The sequence below is a fragment of the Nannospalax galili genome, unplaced genomic scaffold, assembly GCF_000622305.1.
Source record: "Nannospalax galili isolate Female #2095 unplaced genomic scaffold, S.galili_v1.0 scaffold806, whole genome shotgun sequence".
NCBI classification, from domain to species: domain Eukaryota; kingdom Metazoa; phylum Chordata; class Mammalia; order Rodentia; family Spalacidae; genus Nannospalax; species Nannospalax galili.
In genome coordinates, this window is record NW_008355419.1 from 1,503,438 (window position 1) to 1,528,420 (window position 24,983).

At 51.6% G+C, this 24,983-nt stretch overlaps 1 protein-coding gene across 1 annotated transcript; it reads left to right on the forward strand.

The window, feature by feature from the left end:
- Nucleotides 1–3,026: 3,026 nt before the first annotated feature.
- Tnfrsf14 (TNF receptor superfamily member 14) lies at nucleotides 3,027–19,149 on the forward strand. The gene is made up of 8 exons (XM_029555828.1): nucleotides 3,027–3,142; nucleotides 3,966–4,074; nucleotides 4,548–4,673; nucleotides 5,912–6,067; nucleotides 16,913–17,003; nucleotides 17,816–17,976; nucleotides 18,872–18,903; nucleotides 19,066–19,149. The coding sequence occupies exons 1-8, from the start codon at nucleotides 3,131–3,133 to the stop codon at nucleotides 19,147–19,149; spliced, it is 771 nt and encodes a 256-aa protein (XP_029411688.1). The 5' UTR covers nucleotides 3,027–3,130.
- The last annotated feature ends 5,834 nt before the right edge of the window (nucleotides 19,150–24,983 follow it).

The window sequence follows — 24,983 nt, forward strand, 5'->3', positions numbered from 1 at the left end:
TCCCAGGCCAGTCCAACCCCCAAATTCCTGAGGCCAAAATCTTTCATGGAGGGATCTAGACCTTAGGAGAAAGGCTGAGAGCATCTGATCCTCATCTGACTTGGGCCTCTGTGGGAACTCCTGAAGACAAAAGAAATCTGGCCACTCCAATGTAAAATCAAAAGAGAGAACTGGAAGCTTAGAGGAACCAGCTTTACATGCCCAAAAAGTAAACCACAAAGAAACATAAAGTTCAGAAAAAGAAGCAGACCTAAACTTGAAAGCTTGAGTTATAGGTGAGTGCGCGCGCTGGGTGCACTCCCGGAATGGCACGGCGGGCTTCTCCGCCACTTCGGGTCTCGCGTCTCTGTCTGCCACTCCGGTGTTGAAAGTCTCCGCTGCTGGAGCGTTGTCCAGCCGAATCCCACCCTTAATTCACCCGTGTACTTTCCTCAGGAAGCGAGGTCCACTGGCCATTGGACCACACGGGAAGAGTACGAGGACGGCGAAAGCTAGGATGTCTGCAAGTCGGTAACGGACGAGTGCGTCCCCCGGAGAGGCTGGGTCGCCGGTAGTAAGACACAAGACTCAAGACTCCGCTTAGTCTGTGTTACAGCTTTATTAAGTGTTTCTGCTCCAGCTCCTTGCTGTCCAGCTCTCTATTGATCCAGCTCTCTGCGACCCAGCTCTCTGATATTGAGAGAAAGACTGGGATATTTATACCATAGGGGTAGTGGTAAAAGCTTTGGCTGATAGATACTTTAGTGAGACATTCTATTTTCATATGGAAGTGGATTTCTGCCATGCTGCCAGACCTCTGACTACCTGAAAAATCACACAGGAAAGCATGGTATTCCTATGGAGTGTATGCAATAGCAAAGAGCCTTTATTCGGGCTTAAGCTCGGGCCTTCAGATTTCACCGACGCAGTGGATCTGTACTGAGAGCCCTGAACTAGGGTGGGATATGCTTTTATATGGAAGTTTCACAGAAGCCCACACATGCCAAACATCCTTTAAAATGATTGGATGGTCCTATGCCCTGAGTACAGGGAAGATTCTTATTGGTAGGGGCTGTCTTTAGGTCACTGGGATGTGCTGACTGTCATCTGTGGGGCCAGAAGTTTCTGTTTTTACCTTATAATGTTGCTATATGCCTGGGCTTGCTTGATCTATAGCTTTCTGGGATGGGGGTGGTAGCTGAAGATTACAACATGCCTGAAACAGCTAGTCAAAATGGACTTAGTGCCGTCCTAAGCCAAGCAAATTACAGAAGCAGAAAGAAGCAGTTAGACGAGTTGAGGTCTCACACCTCACTCTACCCTGCAGGGTGTTATGTGGGGTGAGGTGGGGAGGAGTGATAAACAGGTACCCTCCCAGAGGCCCTCGGGCTGCAAGGCTGCAAGTTGAGTAGTGGGGGTCTCACGAGGGCATCCATGACCCTGGCTCATGTCTTACCCCCACCTCAGAGCATTAACGATTGGAGGTGCCAGATTCTTCACCCAGATGGAGGTCAGCAGCAGTCCTGACCCCAGGACTGGGAGCTTTGGCACAACAGGGCATGTCCATGGAAGGCAGTACTCCTGCCTCCTCTCCCAACCCTCAGGGCCCCCAGGTGTCAATGACCTGAGGACCCTGCCAGTGGACAGCCTTTCAGGGGACAGCTGACCATGCTGGCTGACTCCAGTGCCTGCAACTTGTGTCAGGGACTTTCTAGAGTGGGGTGTCCCTGTCCTCAGGTCCTGTTCCTGCTTCTGGGGCTGTCCACTCTGCACTGTCCTCCTACAAAGGCATGTGGGGCTGAGTGGGAAGACTGTCACATGTAGCAGACTCCTCTGTGTCCCTCTGGAGTGGGACCCTGGAGGACTATGGACTAGTCAGGACCTGGAAGGGGTTGTTGGTGGATCAGGGCCAGGTGTCTTATAGGGTGCCTCACTGGAGCAGGAGGGTGTGTCCTGGGTGTGGACAGGAGTTGGCTCTGAGTCAGGGAAGCCCAAGACTTTGGAGCTGCTGTTGATTCAACTGTCAGCAGAGGGTAGTGGTCCCACAGCACAGGCACGGATGTGATGGGTCAAAGGGCCTTGAGGAGCCTGCTTTTCTGTATCCATTGAAGGTGTTTCGTACTCTTAGGAGCCTGGGCCTGTAGTAGGCCCCCTACTTCTAGTCTTGCTGAGGCTCACACCATCAGAGAATAGCTGTAGCCTGGGCAATCCAAGGACATTGTCCCAGAAGCCCCTATTCACATCTGTGAAGGAGAAATAAATCTGCCTTGCTAGCTCCCTCCCAGGGGACAGGTGGGAAGGTACTCCGGCTTCTCGAGAATGACAGCGGGTTCCCCCTTACCCTTAGGGGCATAGGTTTTTGGCTCCTGCTCCTAGGCTCCTATGGAAAGAAAGTATCATCCCCTGGCAGAATTGTGCTCTGAAGTGTATGGGCTAGGGAGTTGTGGACAGTGGGTGGGTGATGCTGGGGATAGCCCTGGTGTGGTGACTGGGAAGTGGCTAGAGTCTCTGGGGCAGGGCCTGTTAGAGAGGGTGTAAGAGGAGGAGGGGCCACTGGATCAAGTTCCCAGTTCCCAAAGGCTGGGGTTCCTAGGTCAGGCTGTCAGTCAGCAAGCCCAGAGACCTTTCTCTGGAGGCAACATCAGTGCCAAGGTGGGCTCTGGGTTTGTAGTGCCCCTGGGAGACAGACACTTCCACAGGATACCTAGAGGGCCTGGGACAGTACTGAGGGTGGGACAGGGGATTTGCTGATCTCGCCTCCTCCACCTAAAGCTGTGGTTCTCTGGGGATGACCTGACAGAGTTCCTCCCACTATACCCCTCCCATAACAGGTCCCCGTAGCTTCTTACTAGATGCCACCTGACCCTATGTCACTGCTGGTTGTTGCCCCCTCCCCTCTCCCCCTGGCCGGCTGTTGGCAGAGGGTCTCACTTGAACACTTGATAACAGAACTCCTGCAGCAGGCTACCGCAGCACCACTGAACTCCGGGGCTTGTCTTTCACTTTTACTTTTGGTATCGCTGGCTATGCTGAGGGTGCGTGTAAGCCCCAGAGCCCGAGAGGCTCTCCAATCTGCGGGGTCTTGAACTGGAACACAGAAGCTCTGCTGCTCTGGGGGCCTCCATCCTGAAACCAGGCCCCCACAGCCCACATGTTCAGGCTGGTGAGTCGCTGAGCCCCTTTCTGTCCCTAAGTCCTGTGCCTCCCAGCCCCTACTCCAGCTACAGATCACCTCTGACATTTCCCTTCCTCGGACTTTACCACCTTAGCGCTGTCTGGGCTGCCGGGGTCTTTGTTCTTGGGTGCCAGGCTGGCTGGAGTTGACTGAGCACCTCTGCGAGTGGAGAAGCTACACGTAGGACAGCCAGGGTTTCATTCACAGACCTGTGCTTTGGTCCTCATTCAAGAGCAGGTGGTAGCCTTTGATAGCCCTGGGCCAGAAGTGTTCCTGGGTAGGTGCTGTAGCAAGCGCCTGACCACCTGCAGTTCTATGCCTGCTGATAAGCATATTTGTATAGTGGAGATGGCGGTCAGGACCAGCTAGCACCAGCTAGGATGGTTTCCTGCCTGCCCAAGTGGGCAACCCAAATGACTGGACAGACAGGGCCACTCTCCCCCATAAGTCCTTGAAAAACCTGTCACTTATTTCCTGCTTTGAGCCCCTTTGGGCCAGCTCTGGATGACCATGCTGCTTCTCCAGCGGTCAGCAGGCCCAGCACAGACCTGCAGGGTATCAGCTCAGAGGGCTGAGCTCCTCAGGGAAGGTTCAGTTCTCAGTTTCCAGAGCCCCATTGTCAGACATGAAATGGAGTCTGGAGAAGGGAGGTTACCCAGGGCTTGGACCTTGAGCCTGTGCTGGCCCCACCTGGACACTGCTAGCCACTTCCCCCGCTGCATAGATGGTGGACTGACACCATCCTCGGGGAGTCACTGGTCTGGGAAGAGGGAACCGGATGCTCCCCTCAATACTCATTCCCTCCCCTCAGGTGCAGTGTGTCCTCTTTTTGAGCTCCTTGTGGTGTGTCCCCGCCCAGCCCCTCTGCCAAGAGGAGGAATATCCCGTGGGGGCCGAGTGCTGCCCCAGATGCAGCCCAGGTAGGAGAGCCCCCAGGAGCAGTGCTGAGACAGCCTACCCTATCCTACCCTAGCCCCTTTGCATCTGGGTCTTCAGTCCTGGGTGGCACCAAGCCTATGGCCCAGGGAACCCAGGCAGTCCAGGGCCTCAGTCCAGGGACAACCCTCTGCAGCCTAACATCTCAGCCTCTGGGACGCTGCTGCTGTACTCCCTGAGACGGTCCTGGTGAAAGGGCAGGCCCAGCACAACCAGAGGCTGAGGCTGAAAGGGGGCCAGGGTCAGAGCCAGGCCTGGGTGAACCAGGAGGCCTTACATTCTTCCAGAACTTCTGACTTGCACATAGCGGGCACACAGAGGCAGATAGGCCAACAAGTCCTGCAGGGCCTTTGTTCTCCTGGTTGGGTGTCCCATCTACTGGGGTTCCAGGTGGGAGTACTGGGTGGATTTCTGCAGGGCTACCTCACCACTGAGAGACTGTGGGCTCTGGCTGCAGGTTACCATGTGAAGCAAGTCTGCAGTGAGCTGACAGGCACAGTGTGTGAGCCGTGTTCCCCACAGACCTACACTGCCCATGCAAACGGCCTGAGCCAGTGTCTGCCCTGTGGAGTCTGTGATCCAGGTAGGAGCTCTGTGGCAGATGCTCAGCACACCCACCTCTGTGGGAGCCTCCCTCAGGACTATAGGCCTGTTTCCTCTGCTGGCTGCCCCATCACTCTCACCTGGTCCTCCTGAGCCTAGGCACTGGCTCTAGAAGAGGGCCCCGACCCAGGGGGAAGCTTACTGGGTGCAGGGCAGGCCTTCCTGCTGCAGTGAGCAGGCTCTCAGCATGCTCACCCCATTCCAGCTGCTGAGGTCCCATCTGCACAGACCTCACCCCACTGTCTGCTTTCTTCTCTGGCACCCAGTTGATATGGGTGATGAGAATCTCCCTCATGCCTCAGTTTCCCTGCCTGTAAAGTGGGTCTCTGTGAGGTTTGCAGTCTCAGAGGACTTCTGTGGGCCTCACTCTTTCCCATCCGTATGAAGGAACCCAGGAAAGGATCACCAGGAGAGCTGGTGACGTCCTGGGCCTAGGGAGACAGGGAGAGGGTACAGGTCCTGGAAGGTCCTTTGAGGCAGTGAGGTGGCCAGTGACTTTGTTCATACCGAAGCCCTGCACCATGTAGATACCATTCAAGGTGACTCTGTGCCTATCACATGGAACTAGTCTCACCCCCTGCCCCCAGAGGGTGACCTTGTACCTCCCAACAGTGTCTATGTGGAGTCAGCCTTACCCCTATAGAGGGTGACCCTATAACCGCCTCTCCACATGCAGTGCCTATATGGACTAAGCCTCATCCCACAGAAGTGACCCCATAGCCCCCCACACAGTGCATGTGGAGTTGGCCTCACCCATACAACAGCATGGCAGGAGACCGGCTATTCCATGGATGAGGAAACTGAGGTCCCAAGAGCCACCACAGCACTCTGGCAGCAGAGTCGGTCACCTCCAGATGACCGGGAGGCCTGGTTGAGAGGGCTATGCCAGGAGTAGGAGAGGACAGAGGGAAGGGGGATTCAGATTTAGTCAGAACCCAGACTCTAGCCCTCCAACTAGTCTACGTCTCAGCTAGCAGGTGACCCAGGCCAGGGCTCAGGCCAGACTCTGGTCGTGCCTGACTTCAACCTGCAAGCCGTGGCTTGGTTGACAGCACACCTAGTCAGTCTTGAGCCTACACCGTGGGGTTAGGTGCTGGGGGGCCTGATGGCAGGTGGGGCTGGCCCAGGTGTGCTGGGGCAGAGGAAGGAGGGGTGCTCTCCCTGAAACTCCTACCCCATCCCCTGCTGCTGCTCTCAGCTCCTTGTCTTGGATGGCAGATATGGGCATGGTGACCTGGCGGGAGTGCTCAGGCAGGGAGGACACCATATGCCGCTGCATACAAGGCTACTTCTGCCAGACCCAGGATGGGGACCACTGTGCCATGTGTCTTCCCCACAGCACCTGCTCTCCTGGACAGAGGGTGCAGACAAGAGGTGAGCTGATAGGCAATTGGTACCCCCTCCCAGGTCACCCTTTGTGGGAGACAGTCTTGAGCCTAGAGTGGAAGTCCTAATGACAACCATACAGCTGTTAGGGTCTGAGAATCAAGAATAATTCCCACAGACACCAAGAAGATTGTACAAAAAGTTTATTCGGGAATTTAGATAAAAAACAATCAAATGGTGGCTAGCCGGGCACAGACTTCACGAGCCAAAGATGGGAGTCTGGCCCCGAACAATAGCAGGCAGGGGCTTTTATTGGGGAACTCCACAGAAACCCTCGTGTGCCAAGCATCTTTTAAAATTATTGGCTGGCCCCATATCCTGAGTACGGGGGAAGTTTTGATTGGTAGGGGCTGTCTTCAGGGCATTGGAATGTGCTGACTGATATCTTTAGGGCCAGAAGTTTTTGTTTATACCTTATAAGGCTTTTACATGTCCAGGGCTTGCTTAATCTATAGCTTCCGGGGGAGGGGGGTAGCAACTGGAAATTTACAACCTGCTTGGTCTTGTCCGGGCTTGTCTGAAGAAGCTAGCCAAAATGGAGTCAGAGCATTCTGGCTCTTCATTGCCCCGTAGAGTTATGGCAAGGGTTAAATCTTTAAGCCAAGCAAATTACAGAAGCAGACAGAAGTGGTTAGACAGTGCATTTAGGGCGGTGGAACCATTTCTATACTGTCGTAAGGCTCGGGGTCTCGATTTTAAATGAGCGTACTGTGAACGCAGTACCATCGGTTGGACTGTCTGTATCCGTTCTCGGATGAATTTGAGCAAGGCATTAAGAACACAGGGGCCACAGGTGACTGCTAGTAGGATAAGAGGAGAGGTCCAACCATCGCTGAGATCAAAGTTGTTAACCATGGGGACCAGTCACATGGGGATTTGTACCGATTTTGTTGGTTTAGTTGTTCCTTTTCTCTTTCCTTAAGTCTTTCACAGACCTCGGCCAAAGACTGTTTTAGAACTCCCGAGTGGTTGACATAGAAACAGCACTGTTCCCCTAGGGCAACACAGAGTCCTCCTTTTTCTAGAAAAAGTAAATCCAGCCCTCTCCTATTTTGTAAGGTTACCTCAGCTAAAGCGGATCGATGTTTCTAATGATTGTATGTCTAAGTCTATGGCCTGTCTAAGAAGGTGATCATTTTTGTCCTGAAGGACTAGCGCTGAAGCCCCCAGACTAGTTGTAGTCGTTACTCTGACCCCGAGTAAAGTAGACAGGACAATTGCAGTGGTTCCTATGGCCCTACGAGGTCTAGACTCTGCTGAGACTCTGGTTTCCATTTCTGTGTCTGTTCTGTAATATAGATGGGGAACCAGCTGCACTCGCACACAAAAATCCCCGGTCTGGTTTAAAATGGATGAGTGGAGGCATGTAGTTAGGCCAGAGGTACAGGCCCACCAAGTGGAGTTGGGGGGCACCATATATGGGTTAGGTATGGGTTAGGTGTAGTAGATGTAGTTACATAGATGTTGGTAAGAAGGGGGGACAATTTTATGTGAGGGAGTCACGCATAGCTCTTTTCCATACACTTGGGTGAGAGTAAGCCCCCTTCTCCCTGTAGGTGGGGGGATTCTACAGGCAGTGGGGTCAGAAGTGACAGTATAATTTCCTGGGGGGGGCTAACCCTTCATAAAAGGGAGGGCTCGGGTCCATGCAAAACCAGCAATGGATAGTGAGGTTAGGGGAGGTATTATTTAAAGCAATAAAGGTGGCATTTAGGAGGTTTGTAAGTCCAGGGGATGGCTGCAGGGGCTTTTGGGCCTTGTGGACCCCTGAGGGGGTAGATCTCTGGGTGGGCAGAGTGGTGGTTTTGTCAGGTTGGACAATTTGGCTAGGGGCTGGCCGTTCGGCAGATTTAAAAATTGTCAAGGCTGGTGTTGGTCATCCAATGGGCTGTAACATTGTCTGAGCTGGCCCCATCTGAGTTCCTAAGACTGGACTCACCTGAAGACGGACCAAAAAATGTATCCCTGGGTCAGTCCCTGAGGTGTGTAGCCTGAGGCCCCAAGTTCGCCCATCAACCCATTTTTGTTGTTGTTTGAGTTCCCTTCCCATTTGGGGTAAAGCTCAAGGAGATAGGGATGCATCTAAGGGAAGTACAGGGTCCATCAAGTTGTCCTGTGATGCAGTTTCTAATAAGCCAGGACCAGCCAGGGACTGCAGTTACCTGGATTAAGTCGGTAGTGACTGGGGCAGCCCAGTTAACATATCCAGTGGACACGCAGCTCGAGAGGCACAAAAATAGTCCCTCGCCCCCCACAGGTACTTCTCTGGTTACCATTATTGCCCGGGCAAACATAAAAGTGGTGTTCCCGAGTCCTGTTTCGGGCATGGGGGCTCTGGCAACTGTAGTCTGCAGTGTCTGATGGAGAGGACAAGTCCCAAGTTCCTTCAAGCAGATCACAAAGGTTGAATGTAATCTTGGGGAACCAGGTGCCTAGAGGTCCAGATGAGAGGAGATGTTCACTATCTTCCTGGTGGATGTGCTGCTAACTATCCAGGTGAGGTTGTGGAGTCCATAGGGGGCATTAGCTAGTGCAGGCTCTGTGAGAAAACATAGAAAGGCAACAAGGGTCAGGGTGTAGCGGTGATTTTTAGCTTGAGAGGATTGGCTTTTACCCGTGTGGCCTTCCATCTCTTGTTCAGTTCATCAGGTTTACTGTTTGACACCAATTTCAGGTCTGAATGATATATCCAGGTCTTGACACCGTCCACTTTGACCACAGAGGGAGTGGCGAGGATTATGATGTGTGGTCCCTTCCAACAAGGTCCCAGGGTCTCCTTGTGGTGTCATCTCACCCAAACAAGGTCTCCTGGCTTGAAGCCATGTGGCTGGGCCAGTGGCAGTTCGTAGATGTGCCTCAGCAGAGGGAAAATGTTGTCTAGTGCAATCTGTAAGGCCTGTAGGGACTTAAGAAATTGGGATCCAGACAAATCAATTAGCACATCTGAAGGCAACTTGGGAAGCAAAGGGGGTGGTCAGCGATACACGATATCATAAGGTGTTAGGCCTTGAGTATAGGGGGTGTTTCTGACTCTATATAAGGCAAAAGGCAGGATGCCCTTCCAGTCATCACCAGTCTCTAGGGTTAATTTGGTTAAGGTCTCCTTAAGAGTCCAATTCATCCTTTCTACTTGTCCTGAACTCTGGGGGTGATACACACAATGCAGCTTCCAATCAGTCTTCAATGTTTTAACTAACCCTTGAGTTACCTTAGAGATGAAGGCTGGTCCATTATCTGACCCAATCACAGAGGGGAGTCCATACCTTGGTATCAGTTCATTGATGATCTTTTTGATTACTACTGAGGTGGTTTTCCCTTGGTGGGAAAGGCTTTGACCCAACCTGAAAATGTATCTACAAAGACTAAGAGATACTTATAGCCATACCTGCCAGGTTTTACCTAGGTGAAGTCCACCTCCCAATGGACTCCAGGCGCAGTGCCCCTCTTCTTTCTGGCTGGGGGCATGGCTTTCCCTCTTGGGTTAGTAACCTGGCAGGGGGGACATCTGGAAAGGCAGTTCTCAATTATTTTAGTTAGGTCAAAGATGTGGTACGGAGTCAAGAGTTCTTGTAACTTCCTTCTTCCTAGGTGAGTCCCTTTGTGGAGTTTATATATTAGGTCCTCTGCCAGCTTGTGTGGTAGAATGAGCCTCCCATCAGAGGTGTATCTCTATTCATGCTTGATCTTGGTATTTTCCAGGGAAGTTAAATCCTGATCGTCCTGAGCTGAGTAGGAGGGCTCTTCTGGCAAGAGGGGTTCAGGCAGGATAACCAGTAGGTTTGAGGCTGTTACAGCTGCTTCTCTGGCTGCTAGGTCTGCTCTCCTGTTTCCCTGTGCCTCTAGTGAATCCCCTTTTTGGTGCCCTGGACAATGGATGATGGCCAGTCTCTTTGGTAACCATATGGCATCCAGGAGTTTTAAGATCTCTTGTTTATTTTTGAAAGTCTTTCCTTCTGCTGTCAGGAGCCCCCTTTCCTTTTATATAGCCCCGTGGACATGAGCCGTAGCGAAAGCATAACGGCTATCCATGAAAATGTTAGCAGTCTGATTTCTACTTAGATTTAGGGCCTGAGTCAGGGCAATTATTTCAGCCTTCTGGGCAGAGGTCTCCACTGGCAGAAAGGAGGCCCAAACTGTTTGCAATGGACTGACGACTGCTGCCCCCGTGTGTTGGGGAACCCTGCTGCTAGGGTTGTAGTCCTCCATGTCCCGACAGCTCTAAGGGGCTCGGCGCTATATGGAAGGACTCCTCTTCTCAACAGGGGGCCCCCTGCTCTTCCTGACTTACCTGGAAAGTGCTGCCAAGCACGGATGCCTGACCTTATTTGGAACATGACCTTTGGGATAGTTACCTGGAGTAAAAACTACCCCGAGGTTTTTTCTATATGATAATTAGGCATTGCCCAGTACTGCCGCATGTAAATAAAGCGTACTCTGAGCACCTATCAGCTGAAGCATTGGCTGCTGCCTCCACACTATATTTTCCCTGACCCCCACTGAATAAATGGAGCTGTTTCACTGAGTCTGGAGCTGTTTGTATCACTGAACCTGCCTCCCCAGAAGGGCTTTCTTCCATCAGTGCTCACTGGCTGTTCTGACCCCGTTCATCGCTTCTCCTCCCTTTGTCCTCGTGGACTGGTGGCCAACGACCCACGAGGAAAGGGAGAGACCCCACACCCATGTACCTGGTTCTTTCCTTAATGAAGTTACTTCCATCCATGAACAGAATTAAGTCTGGGTGGGGCCATGGAACATCCGTCAGGTCTTCCTGAGTCCCATGTAAGCTGCAGAGTACCTCCAGGCAGTTGTGCAGGACCTCAAGATCTGGTTCTGGCGGCAAGGTGGCAGGATTGAGAGTGGTTCCAGAGAGGAACTGGATGCCGGGAGGGTTAAGGAGCAAAGCCTGATAATGTGTCAGCCAGGGATTTGTCATCCACTGGTCAGGGGGATTTCTAAGGACACCCTCAACTGAGTGGGGGGTGGTGACCATCAAGGGCTGTCCCAGGATGAGCTTGTCTGCATCCTTAACCAACAAGGCCATGGCCGCAATAATTCTGAGGCAGCCCGGCCATCCCGAGGCCACGGGATCAAGCTTTTTCGACCAGCCACAGGTCTCTTCCAAGGCCCGAGCATTTGGGTCAGGACTCCGTTCACTATTCCTGCTTGTTCGTCAACAAAGAGCTGAGAGGGCTCATGGATATCCAGCAGAGCTAGGGCCGGAGCCTGCAGTAAAGCCTTCTTAATTTCTTGAAAGGCCTTCTCCTGAGTCTCAGTCCATAGGAAGGATGACTCATTCCCTCGAGTGGCTTCATACAGGGGTTTTGCCACCTTGGCGAATCCGGGTATCCAGAGCTGGCAGAAGCCTGCCAATCCCAGGAACTCTCACAACTGCCTGTAGGATCTTGGGGTTGGGATTCCCATAATGGTTTGTTTTCTGGCTGCTGACAGCCATCTCTGTTCATCCCTTAATATGTACCCCAGGTACATTACCTTGGTGACGCAGAGCTGAGCCTTCTTGGTGGAGACTTTATACCCCAATTGATCCAAGGTCAGGAGCAAATCTCTGGTGGCCTAAAGACAAGTGCCTCCATCTGTGGGGACCTAAAAGTTTCACCTTACAGAGGTCCGAGAGGAAGTTACTGGGGCGTGGCCTGACTTGTTTTAAAAGTCTGAAGGATAATTCCGCACTGCTGAGGAGTGCATGACCAGTGTGTGACCATCCTTAAAATACACCCTGGGGGGTGGGGGATTTCCAGATGCTTTTATAAACTCTGTAACACCTGAAATAAATGAGTCCCTGCTTGACTAGGCTCCCCGTTGTGCCTGTTTCTGGTACTGGGGGCGGCATGGGCTGGTGAACGGCATGCTTACTCATCCCCAATCATCACTGCATGGGGGTCACTGGTTCGAACCCCCTGCACTCATCCTTAGTGGCAATCAGCAGGTCATTTATGTACTGTAGGAGGTTTACCTCTGGGTGCGAGGCCCGATACTCCTGCAAGTCCTGATGTAGAGCCTCGTCAAAGATCGTGGGGGAGTTCTTGAACCCTTGTGGTATTAAACCCATGTCCATTAAACCCCTGGTTCGGGTCTTGCCACTCAAAGGCAAAGATAGGTTGGCTTTCTTTCACCAAGGTCAGGCTAAAGAAGGCATTCTTGAGATCTAAATCTGTATAGACTTTTCTCTCTGGGGAGAGTGAGCTCATCAGGGTATATGGGTTGGGGACTATAGGGAGATATCCTCTACCCTCTTGTTAACTTCTCTCAAATCCTGCATGGGGCAGAAGTCATTAGTCCCTGGCTTCTTGACAGGTAGGAGAGGGGTGTTCCATGGAGATTGGCATGGAACCAGAATACCAAACTCTCTAAGGTGGTTTATGTGTTTGGTAATTCCTGCCCTGGCTTCGAGAGTCATCGGGTACTGTTTTACCCTTACAGGTTTATCATTAGCTTTTAAGGTCACCATTATTGGTGGCTTTTGGATGGCCCTCCCTGGGGAATTAGTCTCCGCCCAAACTACAGGGATTGTTGCCTGGAGGTCCTTGAAGATAGTGGTTGGTCCCTGTTGAGGTGGTGGGGTGTGCACCCTCCATTCTTCTTCCAATTGTAAACATAAGACGTAGGCTGCGTTCAGTACAGTCACATCAGGAGGCCTTCTCCCAGAGAAATGGATCTGAGCCTTCATTTTATTTAGCAAGTCCCTACCCAATAAGGGACACAGGCACTCTGGGACCACCATAAAGGAGTGTGAAACTGTCTTCTTACCAAAGTTCATTTCCCTTTTGGTGGTCCAGGGGTGTTGAGCGATTCCCGTGGGACCTTGCACCCAGGTGTGTTTACTGATTGATTTCCCCATAGGCTCTTTCAAAACTGAATATTGTGCTCCAGTGCCAATTAGGAAGTTGACGGCTCGTCCCTCCACTTATAGGGTCACCCAGGTCTTGTGGTGGAGGCTCATCAAGCCCGGGCCCCTGCAGTTTTCTAGGTTTGGCAGTTCGAGGATCTTGGGCTTGGAGTGAGGCTGGGATCTCAGTTTTTGAGAACATTCCCTAGCCCAGTGGTCCAGTTGTTTACAATATGCACTCTGGTCTCTTTTTAGGAGGGGCCAACCTTCCTGTGGGGGTTGTGAGGCTCGGGTTCCCTCTTTCATAGGGGGTCGGTCCCCCCACTTGGGGTTTGTCGCTCTTTCAGCCAATAGTATCCTAGCAAGCCCTCTAGTTTGTCTTTCTTCAAGGTTTCTCTATTGTTAAATACCTTGTTCGCCACTGCCATCAGCTCAGAAAGGTTTTTGCCCTCAAAACCTTCCAGCTTTTGAAGTTTTCATTTTATGTCTGAGGCTACCTGATTCATGAAAGCCATATTGATGGCCATCTGATTTTCTGGGGCCTCTGGATTAGTGGGAGTATAAGTTCTGAAGGCCTCCAGGAGCTTATCCCTTCCCTGCATCACCTGACTGACCTTAGACAAATTTGTAGGGCACTTAGAAACTGCCTGGAGACCCCCGGTAAGAATCTGGCTATAGACTTTTAGGTGTTCCCTACCTTCTGGGGTGTTATAGTCCCATCCCTCCATAAGGTGCATGGGGGGAAAAGCAGCCACAATCAAGTCCTCATTCTCTGTTGGTCACCCATCGTCTCCAGGGACTGCGTGTCTGCATTTCTGAAGGATGCGGTTCCATTCCTCAGTGGTGAACAGGATATTTAGTAACTGTCGGCAATCATCCCAAGTGGGTTGGTGGGTAAAAAGAACTGTATCTAGGAGGGAAACTAGGGCCTGAGGCTTCTCCGTGAAGGAGGGAGTCTGTAACTTCCAATTATACAGGTCACTAGTAGAAAAGGGAAAGTAGACTATGGGTGCAATTCCATACTCCCTCAGGGGCCCAGTCTCTCTCAGAGGAAGAGCTCATACTGTCCTCCCCTCCCCCCATGAGTGCATGTGCAATGGGCTGGGCTTGGCCATGAAAGCCAGGGACAGAAACCAGGAAGAACCAGAGGAGGAGGAGGAGGCTCAGGATCTGTGTTCTCTAGGTCTATCCTGAGCACTCGATGGGGCCCCGTAAGGGGGCAGGAGTAAATCCTCCTCTGGCACCGAGGGGAGGTCTTCAGGACCCTATGGGTTTTTGGTTGGGACTTTCTTCAGGGGAAGTAAAGTGGCTGACCCCTTCGGCTCTGATGGTGGGGGCGGTAGTAAGGGGTGCTGTCAATCGGTGGGGGTAGGTTTACCAGATATCGCCAATCTAGGATGTAGGGGATCTGGTTAGGGTGCCCCAGTTCCCTGAAGACAACTCCTTGAGCCCTGTAAATGAGGGACAAGTTAAAAGACCCTTCAGATGGCCATTCAACATCAAAGGAGGGCCATTCGATGGTGCAGAGGTTCCAGAGGCGGGTCGGCTTGACATGGAGTCCAGACATGGTTGAAGCCACCTGTTTGTAATCCTGAAAATGACTAAGAACTAGATCAAGGGGAGCTGAAGATGATGAGACTTTCTGGCCCATTGTGGGATAAGCTTCAAGAGAAAAGAATATAAGGAGAGAGATGAGAATGAGAAGAAGTAGGATGGAAAGTTGATAGACAAGGAGGAGCTCTGAGCAGAGGGTGAGGACAGTATGAGATGGTGGCTCCCTAGAGGGGGAAATGAAAATCTCAAAGTGCACGGAGTCAGCCAAGAAGGCTGCCCTGTCCCTTTCCCAAAAAGATTTGGCCAGCCTCGATTCCACATCAGACTCAACCAGAATCTTGTATCTGGCCTGCCTGGATTCCACATCAGGCTGGAGCACGACCCCCTATCAGAGGAGGAGTTGGGGCTTCCCCCATTCTCCTCCAGCTCTGGGATCAATAGGACATCCCACTGGCCTCCATTGAGCCCCAGGATGTCTGCACTACTGAAAAGCAGGAGAGAGAGAGAGAGAAAGCAAAAGCAGGTGAACTTACCAAGGCTGACTTTGTTGGTGCACTCCCATGGGTCTGGGGCCTATATTCACGAATCCTGGATGAGCCCCCAACTGTTAGGGTCTGAGAATTGAGAATAATTCCCACAGACACCAAGAAGATTGTACAAAAAGTTTATTCGGGAATTTAGAGCAAAAACAACCAAATGGTGGCTAGCTGGGCACAGACTTCACAAGCCAAAGATGGAGTCTGGCCCGAACAATAGCAGGCAGGGCTTTTATTGGAGAACTCCACAGAAACCAGATGCGTGTGCCAAGCATCTTTTAAAATGATTGGATGGCCCCATGTTCTGAGTATGGGGGACATTTTGAATGGTAGGGTCTGGCTTCAGGGCATTGGAATGTGCTGACTGATATCTTTAGGGCCAGAAGTTTTTGTTTATACCTTATAAGGTTTTTACATGTCCAGGGCTTGCTTAATCTATAGCTTCCTGGGGGGGGGTAGCAACTGGGAATTTACAACATACATGGGCTTGTCCGGGCTTGTCTGAAGAAGCTAGCCAAAATGGAGTCAGTGCATTCTGGCTCTTCACAGCAGGTCTGAGGCAATGGCCCGACTGCTGGAGCCACGAGGAACACCTTGTGATTATTGCTCCATTTGGCAAGTCATAGGGTTGACATTTAAGGGTCGCCACTCCCTAGTTGCCACCTCTTGAAATTCCAGATTGCAGTTTATCTACAGCTTGCAGCACGTGGGCATAACAACAGCCACAGTCATGTGATTTACTGGAACCTGGGCTGCCCATATATGGCATAGTCATTGTATCCCTGTATGATTGGTCATGGAACCAGGGCTGCCCATATATGGCGTAGTTGCTGTATCCCTGTCTGATTGGTCCCGGAACCAGGGCTGCCCACATATGGCATAGTTGTTGTATCCTTCCTTGTCTGATTGGTCCGGGACCCTATATAAGTTTGTAAATTCCTCAATAAAATAGATCTATGTCACTGAAGCTGGTCTCCTATGTCTGAAATGCGGGCTCCGCTGACACAGTCTCCTCACCAGCCCTGGAATCTGGGATTGGGTGGCGGCAGTGGTGGCGACGACCGTGAAGGCAGACCGGCTGGCCGGCTGCAACCCTTGTGCTCAGTGCCCCTGCTGCCTAGAGTCCAGATCCCTCCAGCTCAGGGATTTTGGAAGGGACAGACAACTTGGTCAGCCCTAGGCCCACCCACCTCAGCCCAGTTGGTGGCAAGAGAGGAGGGAAAGTTATGTGTTGATGGGCTAGGGGAAAACTACAAAGTGGGTAGAAGAGAGGACACTGAAAGGCAGAGAAAGGCCAGGGAGGGCTGAGGAGGGCAGGAAGTGCAAGGGGACAGAGAAAGGAGGGGACTAGGAGCAGCCAGGAGAGCTCTGTTAACCTGGGGGATGCAGGGCAGAGGAAGGGGTTTCTGGTGAGAGACATGGAGGGAAGAGAGGGCAGAGGAAAAAGAGATGGCAGAAGAGGGGAGAGGAATGGAAGCTACACTGGTGGCTCCCAATCCTGGTCTAACCTCAGCTGTCCAGTATCATCCCAGGTAACTGGCAGGGAGCATGGTCAGTAGGGTAGCCTGTGGCCACCCCACTACTCAACTTGATGTAAGGGTGAGACCAGATCCTGCCTTGCATCTGGCTGGGCATCCAGCAGGGCTTATGGGATAAACGCTGAAGGATGTCTGGATATTCCACCTGGACCTCCCTTGTCCAGGATGGCCCAGAGCTGCCCAACCCTTTCTTCAGAATTCTGAGGGCGCTACCTGTCTTCCCAAGCTCCCTCCACCAGCCATGGAACATTCTGTGCTAGAAAGCTCCAAAATAGACAGACCCTAGACTTTGCCCCAGGGTAGCCCAGTTCTCAGCTGGCCTGACCCAATAGTCTCTCGACCCATCTCTTCCACTTCTCAGGCAATGACAGCCAGGACACCATGTGTGCTGACTGCCTGACAGGGACCTTCTCACCTGGAGGGACCCAGGAGACATGTCTACCATGGACCAAGTAGGTGACCTCGGGGGTCTTAAACTGTATCCGGGGAAAGGGCCACTCTGTTTCCCTGGAAGATGGGCACTGACATCCGGCAGAAAGCAGCAGGTGAACCTGGGTAGCCTATAATCAGAAGCCCAAATGACGGACAGCAACGTGGGTGAGCCTGGACCCCCAGAGACCAGGTGGCCGTAGCCAGAACGAAGCCTCTCCAGGCTGTCCTGTGACTGTGGGACCTGGGAGTCAGGGTTGTTGAAGCATTCTGAACTGGAGTTGGGGGAAGCTGGAAGATGCTGTTCTCATGGTGAGGACCTGCTCCACTTGAGTCAGGACCTCTGCACATGTGGGTCCCTCTCCCCAGACCTGACCTGCAAACTCTGGGTCTCTGAGGGTAGCCAGGTGTGTTCCTGGGTGGAACCTGGGGTGGTGGAGATGTGTCTTTTCTAGGGAAGGGCACAGGGACCCGTCCTTCCTGCCTCTGTCCCCATCGCCCTCTGTCTTCATGGGTATCATTTTAATCTCTGACTTTGGTGATTTTCCTCCTGTCTCTAGGTCAAACTCCTCTCTCTCTCTCTCTCTCTCTCTCTCTCTCTCTCTCTCTCTCAAAAAAATTTTTCTTTTTCTTTCTCTTCATCTTTCTGTCTCCCCTAAACTGCTTGGAAACTGGGACAGGCGTGAGCCCCATCCCAGAGGTGCTTATCAGCTAACGTGACCCCAAGCTGCACAGACCCCAGGACCATCCTCTGGTTCTGAGGAGGCCTCAGGCCTGTGCAGTATTCAGCCTGCAGCCGTGCCCCCCACCACAGCCCATGATTCCTCTCTCGTAGGTGCCTGGCGTGGCTCAAGGAAGAAAGAGAACACGGGACCAGCAGCACGGACGCCTCCTGCTCCTTCTCCTGGGGATTCTACCTTCTTGTGGTCATCGTGTCGGTCCTTGTCCTTGTCACTGTGGCTGTCTTGATGTTCTCCAGGAGAAGAAGGCACACACGTGAGCAGTGTCCCATCCTGTCAGGGATCAGGCCCACAGCTTTGGCCCTAGGGTTCCTTGTGGGATTTTCTGGACCCCTGCATGCACAGCAGCTGCTGATGTTGGGGGACTTCCTGCTTTGCCCAGAGCCTGGGTGTTAGGTGTCCTCGGGGGGTCGGCACGGTGGGGCCCCTGGCTATGGAGCCTCTACCACCCCTGCCCACTCCTAAGCATGGGCCCCGGCTCCCATCTGCCTCTGGAGACTATTGGGAGCCCAGAGCAGTCTGTGTTCAGAAGACCAGGCTCAAACTATCCCTCCATCTGTCTGTCTCTCCACCTGTCTGTCTGTCCCTCCTTCCTCTTTCCTTCCTTTCCTTGTTCAGTCTTCTTCCTTTGGCTCCTCAGCTGTGCCATGCTGAGCTGCATCGTTGTGTCCAGCTCGCAGACCAGCTCAGGCCTGGGCAGCCTGGGAACATTTCACAGAAGCAAAGAGAACAAAAAAGGCCCCTCTCAGGCATCAAGGAAACACATCTGTGTTCCCACCCCTGGGTCCTCTGGAACCAGGAGACATCTAGGCTCTAGCATGGGCCAGGTGGCCTATCCTGCCCATCCTTCTTCTCTGCTCACTTGGGCCTCTGCTCATGGGAGTGAGTAGGTTGCCCCCTCTGTGAAGTGGGTTAGTGGTGGCCTGGGTTGGACTCATGGCGAGGTATGCGGGGGCCTGTTCTCTCCCCTGGTGGACCTCCTGTGCATCTTGACACATGTCCATGGCTCACTTCATCTTGTCTCAGAGAGGGTCAGGCTCTTGAGCAGGTCACACAGCCAGACCTAGAATGTGGGTTGCCCATTGCTGTGTGCCATGTCCCCTGGCCAGTCATTCTGGCCTCTCCTATGACCTGATATCTTTGTGTTACAGGTCCTGTGACCAAGGTGCTGGTCTCTCTCCAGGTATCATTGCTTGGGTGTTTGGTGGGGGGAGGAGGTCTCAGCAGTTTGGGGGCCCCTACTTCACGGTCTGTAGCTGAGCTTTACAGGAAAATGGCCCCAAGAACTATGCATGCCTTGTTTGGTGTCTGAGAGCCTGAATGTTACCCTGAATTTCTCTAGCAGGGGAAGAGACAGGAGAACCCTGTCAGGTTTCCAGTTACTGAGGTCACCATTGTGGCCGAGGAGGAGACAGCCCTCAACTGCTGACCAGCAGGCTGGCGACCAGACATCTAGGATGGCCCTGTCTGGGAGCTGTGGCACATCTGGGTAGTCGTCTTGGACTGTTCCAGCCTCACACAGCTGCAGAGATGGGATCAAGGCTCAGGTTCTAGGAGTCGGTGCATGCTGTTCCCACCATCCAACAGGGTACAGATACCTCCTGGTCGGTTCCCATAGCCCCCTCCTTTCAAACCCTGGGAGGTAGTGACCAAAACCTCAAGGATGCAACGACAGCCATCCCTGGCCCTGTGTCATAGCCTGGCTCTTCCAGTCCAACTCAGAACAGCTCTGGCTCAACCCAAGCCCTCTGGCTGTCCTCGACATGTTGAGGCCCAGCTTGTTCATCTGGAAGACAGACTTGTGAACCCTGTCTTCTGGGACTGGGGCTGTACCTAAAGGGTATGAGTGGGGCATCAGGGGATTTTTTTTGGGGGGGGGAGGCCAGGTAAGGGCTGAGAAGCTGAAGTCTACCGCCAGTCATCTTCTCCCCTTTGTTTCCTGGGAGTCTGATGTGGTTCGCCAAGCTGGGTCTGGACTCATTCCACATACCTAGCAAGTTTTGTGCTTGTGGTCGTTCTACCTCAGCCTCCAAATAACTGTGATTATCAGTGTGGGCCCTCAGGCCCGGCCAAGATTGTTTCCCTTCTCTTTTGTTTTTTTCTTTTTCAGTGTATGTCTGTCAAAGTAATTGTGCGTGTAAGTGTCTGTGTGTGCATGTCTATATGCACATGCAGACTTCAGAAGTCAGCCTGGAGTATTGTTCTTTAGGAGCTGTCTGTCTTGTTTTTGAAACAGACTGGGGCTCCCAATTTAGCTCGACTGGTTAGCTAGGGCCCCGGGGGATTCTTTCGTCTCCGTCTTCCCAGTGTCGGGACAAGCGTACATCACCATGCTTGTGGCGTGAGCGCCTTACTGACTGGTAAATCTCCTCATCCTCTGGAATGATTTTTTTTATTGTATCTGTTCTTTTCTACTTGTCATAAGAAATAAATATTTAGCCCGGCGTGGTGGCGCACGCCTTTAGTCCCAGTGCTTGAGAGGCAGAGGCAGGCGGATTTCTGTGAGTTCAAGGCCAGCCTGGTCTACATAGTGAGTTCCAGGACACCTGGGGCTACAGGGAGACCCTGTCTCAAAAAGACCGAAAAAACAAAATAAATATTTTTGTTACACGCTTTGCCTCTAGATTGATATCTATGCCTCATTAAGCATTTGTCTCTACTGTGATTGTGATGGCAGCTGCTGCAAGGTGATGCTCCTGTGCCATGTGGTCACTTGGTCAGGGGCATCCACTGGCAGCGAGTAGTTGCCCTCACTGATGTCACGGTAATCTTAAGTTCCTCCTTGGGTTCAGTGGCTTTGAGTCCATTGCTGTCATTGATTTTAAGTCCTGGTATTTCTGGCTGCATGCTTTCCAAGAGGTCTCAGATTCTTTGAACGTTTCCCATCACTCCCTGAGAGCTTCCTGTGAGGCCCAGTGTTATGCTTCAGGCTCACCAAGTCCACATGCCCTGATCCCGGGGTCCCCTAGCTCCATTTGCATTCATGGAGGGACTGGTCCTTAGAAATGGAGGTTGGGGGCCTTCTCATTGCGTGGTGTACAATGGTCAATTTTAATTGTCAGTCTGGTTGAGGTGAGCAGCTCCTGGGAGATCAGCAAGGCACCCTCCAGGTGTGTCTGTGGGGCCTGCACAGACACTACCTCCTGAGGAGAGAGTCCTGAACTGGGTGTGGGTGCCACCATCCCATGGGATGGGCCAGATGGAAGGAAAGGGAGAGGAGAAAACCCATGTGCTCCAGAATTCTCTCTCTCTCAGCTTCCTAGCTGCTGTGAGGTAAAGCAGCTCTGCAATGCCACCCAGGTCTGCCACGAAGCTCTCCCTCACCTCAAGCCCAGAAGGAATGGAGCTGGTGACCGAGGACTGTGAGCTCTAAAACTGCGAGACAAATGTGTTAACCTTCCTCCATTAGACATTCTCCTCAGGCATTTGTCATAGTGATAGAAAGTCATGATGGCACTGTATGCAGACTTAGGAGCCCTAATTGCACATTGGTACAGAAGCATATGTGTGCACACAGACAGGCATATGTGTATCAGTAGGGATCTAAGTATGGCCCTGTACCAGTATCTGAGGTTCTGTGTAGACAGGACCATAGGTATCTGGCTGGTTCCTTTTACATCCCTCTATCATCTATCATTTATCTATCATCTATCTATCTATCTATCTATCTATCTCTATCTATCATCTATCTATCTATCTATCTATCTATCTATCTATCTCTATTTTTTGGGGTCTTTTTGAGAAAGAGTCTCCCTGTAGCCCCAGCTGTCCTGGAACTCACTATGTAGACCAGGCTGGCCTTGAACTCACAGAGATCCACCGCCTCTGCCTCCCGAGGGCTGGGATTAAAGGCATGTGCCACCACACTCAGCCTATCATCTATCTATTATCTATCTATCTATCTATCTATCTATCTATCTATCTATCTATCTATCTTCTATCATCTGTCTGTTATCTGTCAATCATCTATTTATGATCCATCTATCATCTATCTATCATCCATCTATTTATCATCTATCATCTATCTACCATCTGACAATCATCTATCTATCATCTATATATCTATCTACCTACCTATCTATCTATCTATCTATCATCTATCTATCTATCTATCTATCTATCATCTATCTATCAATCATCTATCATCTATCTTCTATCATCCATCTATCTCTGTATCACCTATCATATATCTATCTATCAGTCATCTATTTTTTTTTTTTTTTTGGTCTTTTTGAGACAGGGTCTCCCTGTAGCCCCAGCTGTCCTGGAACTCACTATGTAAACCAGACTGGCTTTGAACTCACAGAGATCTACCTGCCTCTGCCTCCCAAGTGCTGGGATTAAAGGCATGCACCACCACGCCTGGCTCAATCATCTATCTACTAATATTTAATTATCTAGCTACCTATCTTTAATCATATATTGACCATTAATAGTCTGTGTATCTACTTTTAGTATCAATCATCTATACATCGCCTATTTATTGACCTATCTATTGTCTATCTCCTATCTAATCTAACCACTCCTTACTCATGAGCCTGTGGAACATAGATGAGGACTTACATGTTAAGGCTAGTGGTTTGGGAAGTTGAATCAGGCTGTAGAGCTGGACAGGGTGTATATGTGTTTGTCATCTGCTATGACTCAGGTGGATTGAAATCAGTTTGTGGAAGGAGTCTACATTCATGTCTCCCCAAAAGAATGTCAGATCAGGGACCAGGCAAGCATTAAGAGCCATCAGTTGCAGGTGGCTCATCCACCAAGGGGCCTCACCAGCAGCTTTAGGAGCATACTTGCCAGTATGCATCCCCCAGCCTAGTCCTCAGACTCTGGGGTCAGGTTGTTCTGCACAGCACCTAATAATAGATCTTATTTTAATGCAACAGACACCAGAATTACTGAGAGATGAGGGGCGGTGGTGGGAGGTAATGCATGAGCAGATTGGGGCCTGGGCACTGCTCTCCCGGGAGGAGGGAAGGGGTGGGCTGACACTTTAGAGACAGAGGCGTGAGTAAGGCTCAGGGATCACTGCCCTCTGCTCAGCACAGGGAGCACTTGCTCCAAGCAGCAGAGGCCGTTCGCATACACCAGATGAAGGGAGCTCTGAGGAAACTCTGTGGAGTGAGTTCCTCCCGCTCCCTGAGCTGCTAACTGAGGCTGTGGAGGACTCTGTGGATGCCCAGCCTGGAGCCCCACAGGCGTTTCCCAAGGGCTCCCCAGTACCTTCAAGTCCAACTGACCCAGGCTGCATGTGAGGTGCAGTGGGAGCCCAGAAGCTTCTCCTGCATTCTGTACTCTGTTGCCCACTACGGGATGCCTGTCCGGAACATGTGGTTTTATTCTGATGGTTTGACATCTGGAGTCTCGCTCTCCCAGGAGACTAACCCTCCAGGATCTCCAAATCCTAGATGTAGGAAACAGTGGGTGGGACTATACACTTTGCATACAGAAAATCTGCCAAGTGCCCTTTTGAAATTACTTTTCTCGTTCTTTTGACCAAATATCCAAAAAGAAACAACCAAGGAAGAAAGGTTTATTTTGACTGGCGGTTTGAGTGTACAGTCCGCCATGGTTGGAAAGTGTGCGACAGCTGGCCACATTGCATCTGCGGTCAGTAAGTAAACACAGATGGACGCTGATGGACAGCTTCCTTCCTCGTCTTTATCCAGCCTGCAGAATGGTACGACCCACATCAGGCTATGTCTTCCTACTTCAACCAACCAAAAAGGTGCCCAGAAGAATATCTCCATGGTGATTCAAAATCCTCTCAAGTCGATGACCAAGAGTAGCCATTATGTAACTGGACTTAGTTTCAGCCTGTGCCCCAACAAGACAGGTTCAACCCTTGTTCTGGATTAGCCAATCAAAAAAGCTCAATCAATAGTGAAAAGTAGAAAACGGAGACAAATTCAAAGTGGCCGTATTTGGAGACGGGCCAGAGCATCCAGTGGGATCCCGACATAAGAGTTAGGTATAAGCAGAGGACCAGAGTTATGCATAGCTAAGCAGTTTCCATCAAGGTGTGGTTCACCCATCACTGATCCCTCATTATTTTTGGCTCCACTGTCCTGCAAGGTGGTCTAACAAATTGCAAATCTCTTTCCAGGAGGAACATTTCCCTCTTCTTCTGGCATTAGATTCCTGGGGTCTTCCAGTTCCTTGGGGTCCACTGTTCAAAGGTTCATCATCAAAGTGAGGGACATAAGTGTGTCTTTAGATTATCTTCGTCACTGCCAGGCCTGTTACAATCATCCCATCCTTCACCCCCTCTAGAAGGCCCTTGCACCCCAGGCCAACAGTCCCCAGCCTACCCCACAATTAATGCTAGGCGACTAAGATTGGCCCATATACCTTAGAGCCTGTAAAATGCTGCCCACCAATCAAGCCTAGGCCAGCTCTGTGGCCTTGTCTGGCCTTTTCCGTGAGTAACACATGAAGGCTATCACCCATGGGTACCTTGCTCTCTCTGCTGATCAATCCTCGGCTTTCCCTAGGTAGCCCTGTGTGACCTGCCACAAGCCTGCTTCTTGGTGGTCACTCCTCATCCTCTGGCCTGGCCAGAGCCTGTGTCACTGTAATAGCTACACTGGGATACAGACCACAGGACAAGGATGTGCCCTCCTCAGATGGATGCTGAGAGGGCGGCCTCCACAGTGCTGGCTTCTGTACTAGACTTTTCTTCTGTATCTATTGTAAGACGTTTCCTGGGGTGACGTGAACTAATGTCTAATCACTCCAGAGGGAGCACCGAAACATTTCCTCCTATGTCCAGCTTAGAGAACCAGTGACTTTTGTGGGGTTACTTACAGGAGCACGGATGGCTCGATGGCAGCTGCATCATTGAAAAGCCCACTTGGGCACGCTGCATCCCGGAGCTCCCTGCAGGACTTGTAAACCCCTCTGTTGGTAAGAGAGTCTCCTGTCCTCAGCATAAGGGGAGGGCCTGCCAGAACTGCCTTAGCTTTCTAGGTTTCCTTTACTTCCTGTCTCTCAAAAGCCTCCCTCTCCCAGGAGGGAGCTTTTCAATTGAGGGCAGAGAGCTATGTAACAGCATCCCTGTGGGCAGAGCTGCTCCGGCGTCCACTGGGTTGCAGAAGAGTGAGGTCTGGGGAAGTGCGAGGTGCTACACAGGCATCTGGCCTCCTGGAAACCTCATCTCCTCTCCTTGAGCAATCACCAGGTGTGGTCTTGGATCCCTTCTCCCCTGGTCCTTGGAGAGCTGCTGCCCTAGCCACAGGGCCACTCCCTGCTGGTGATTGGGGG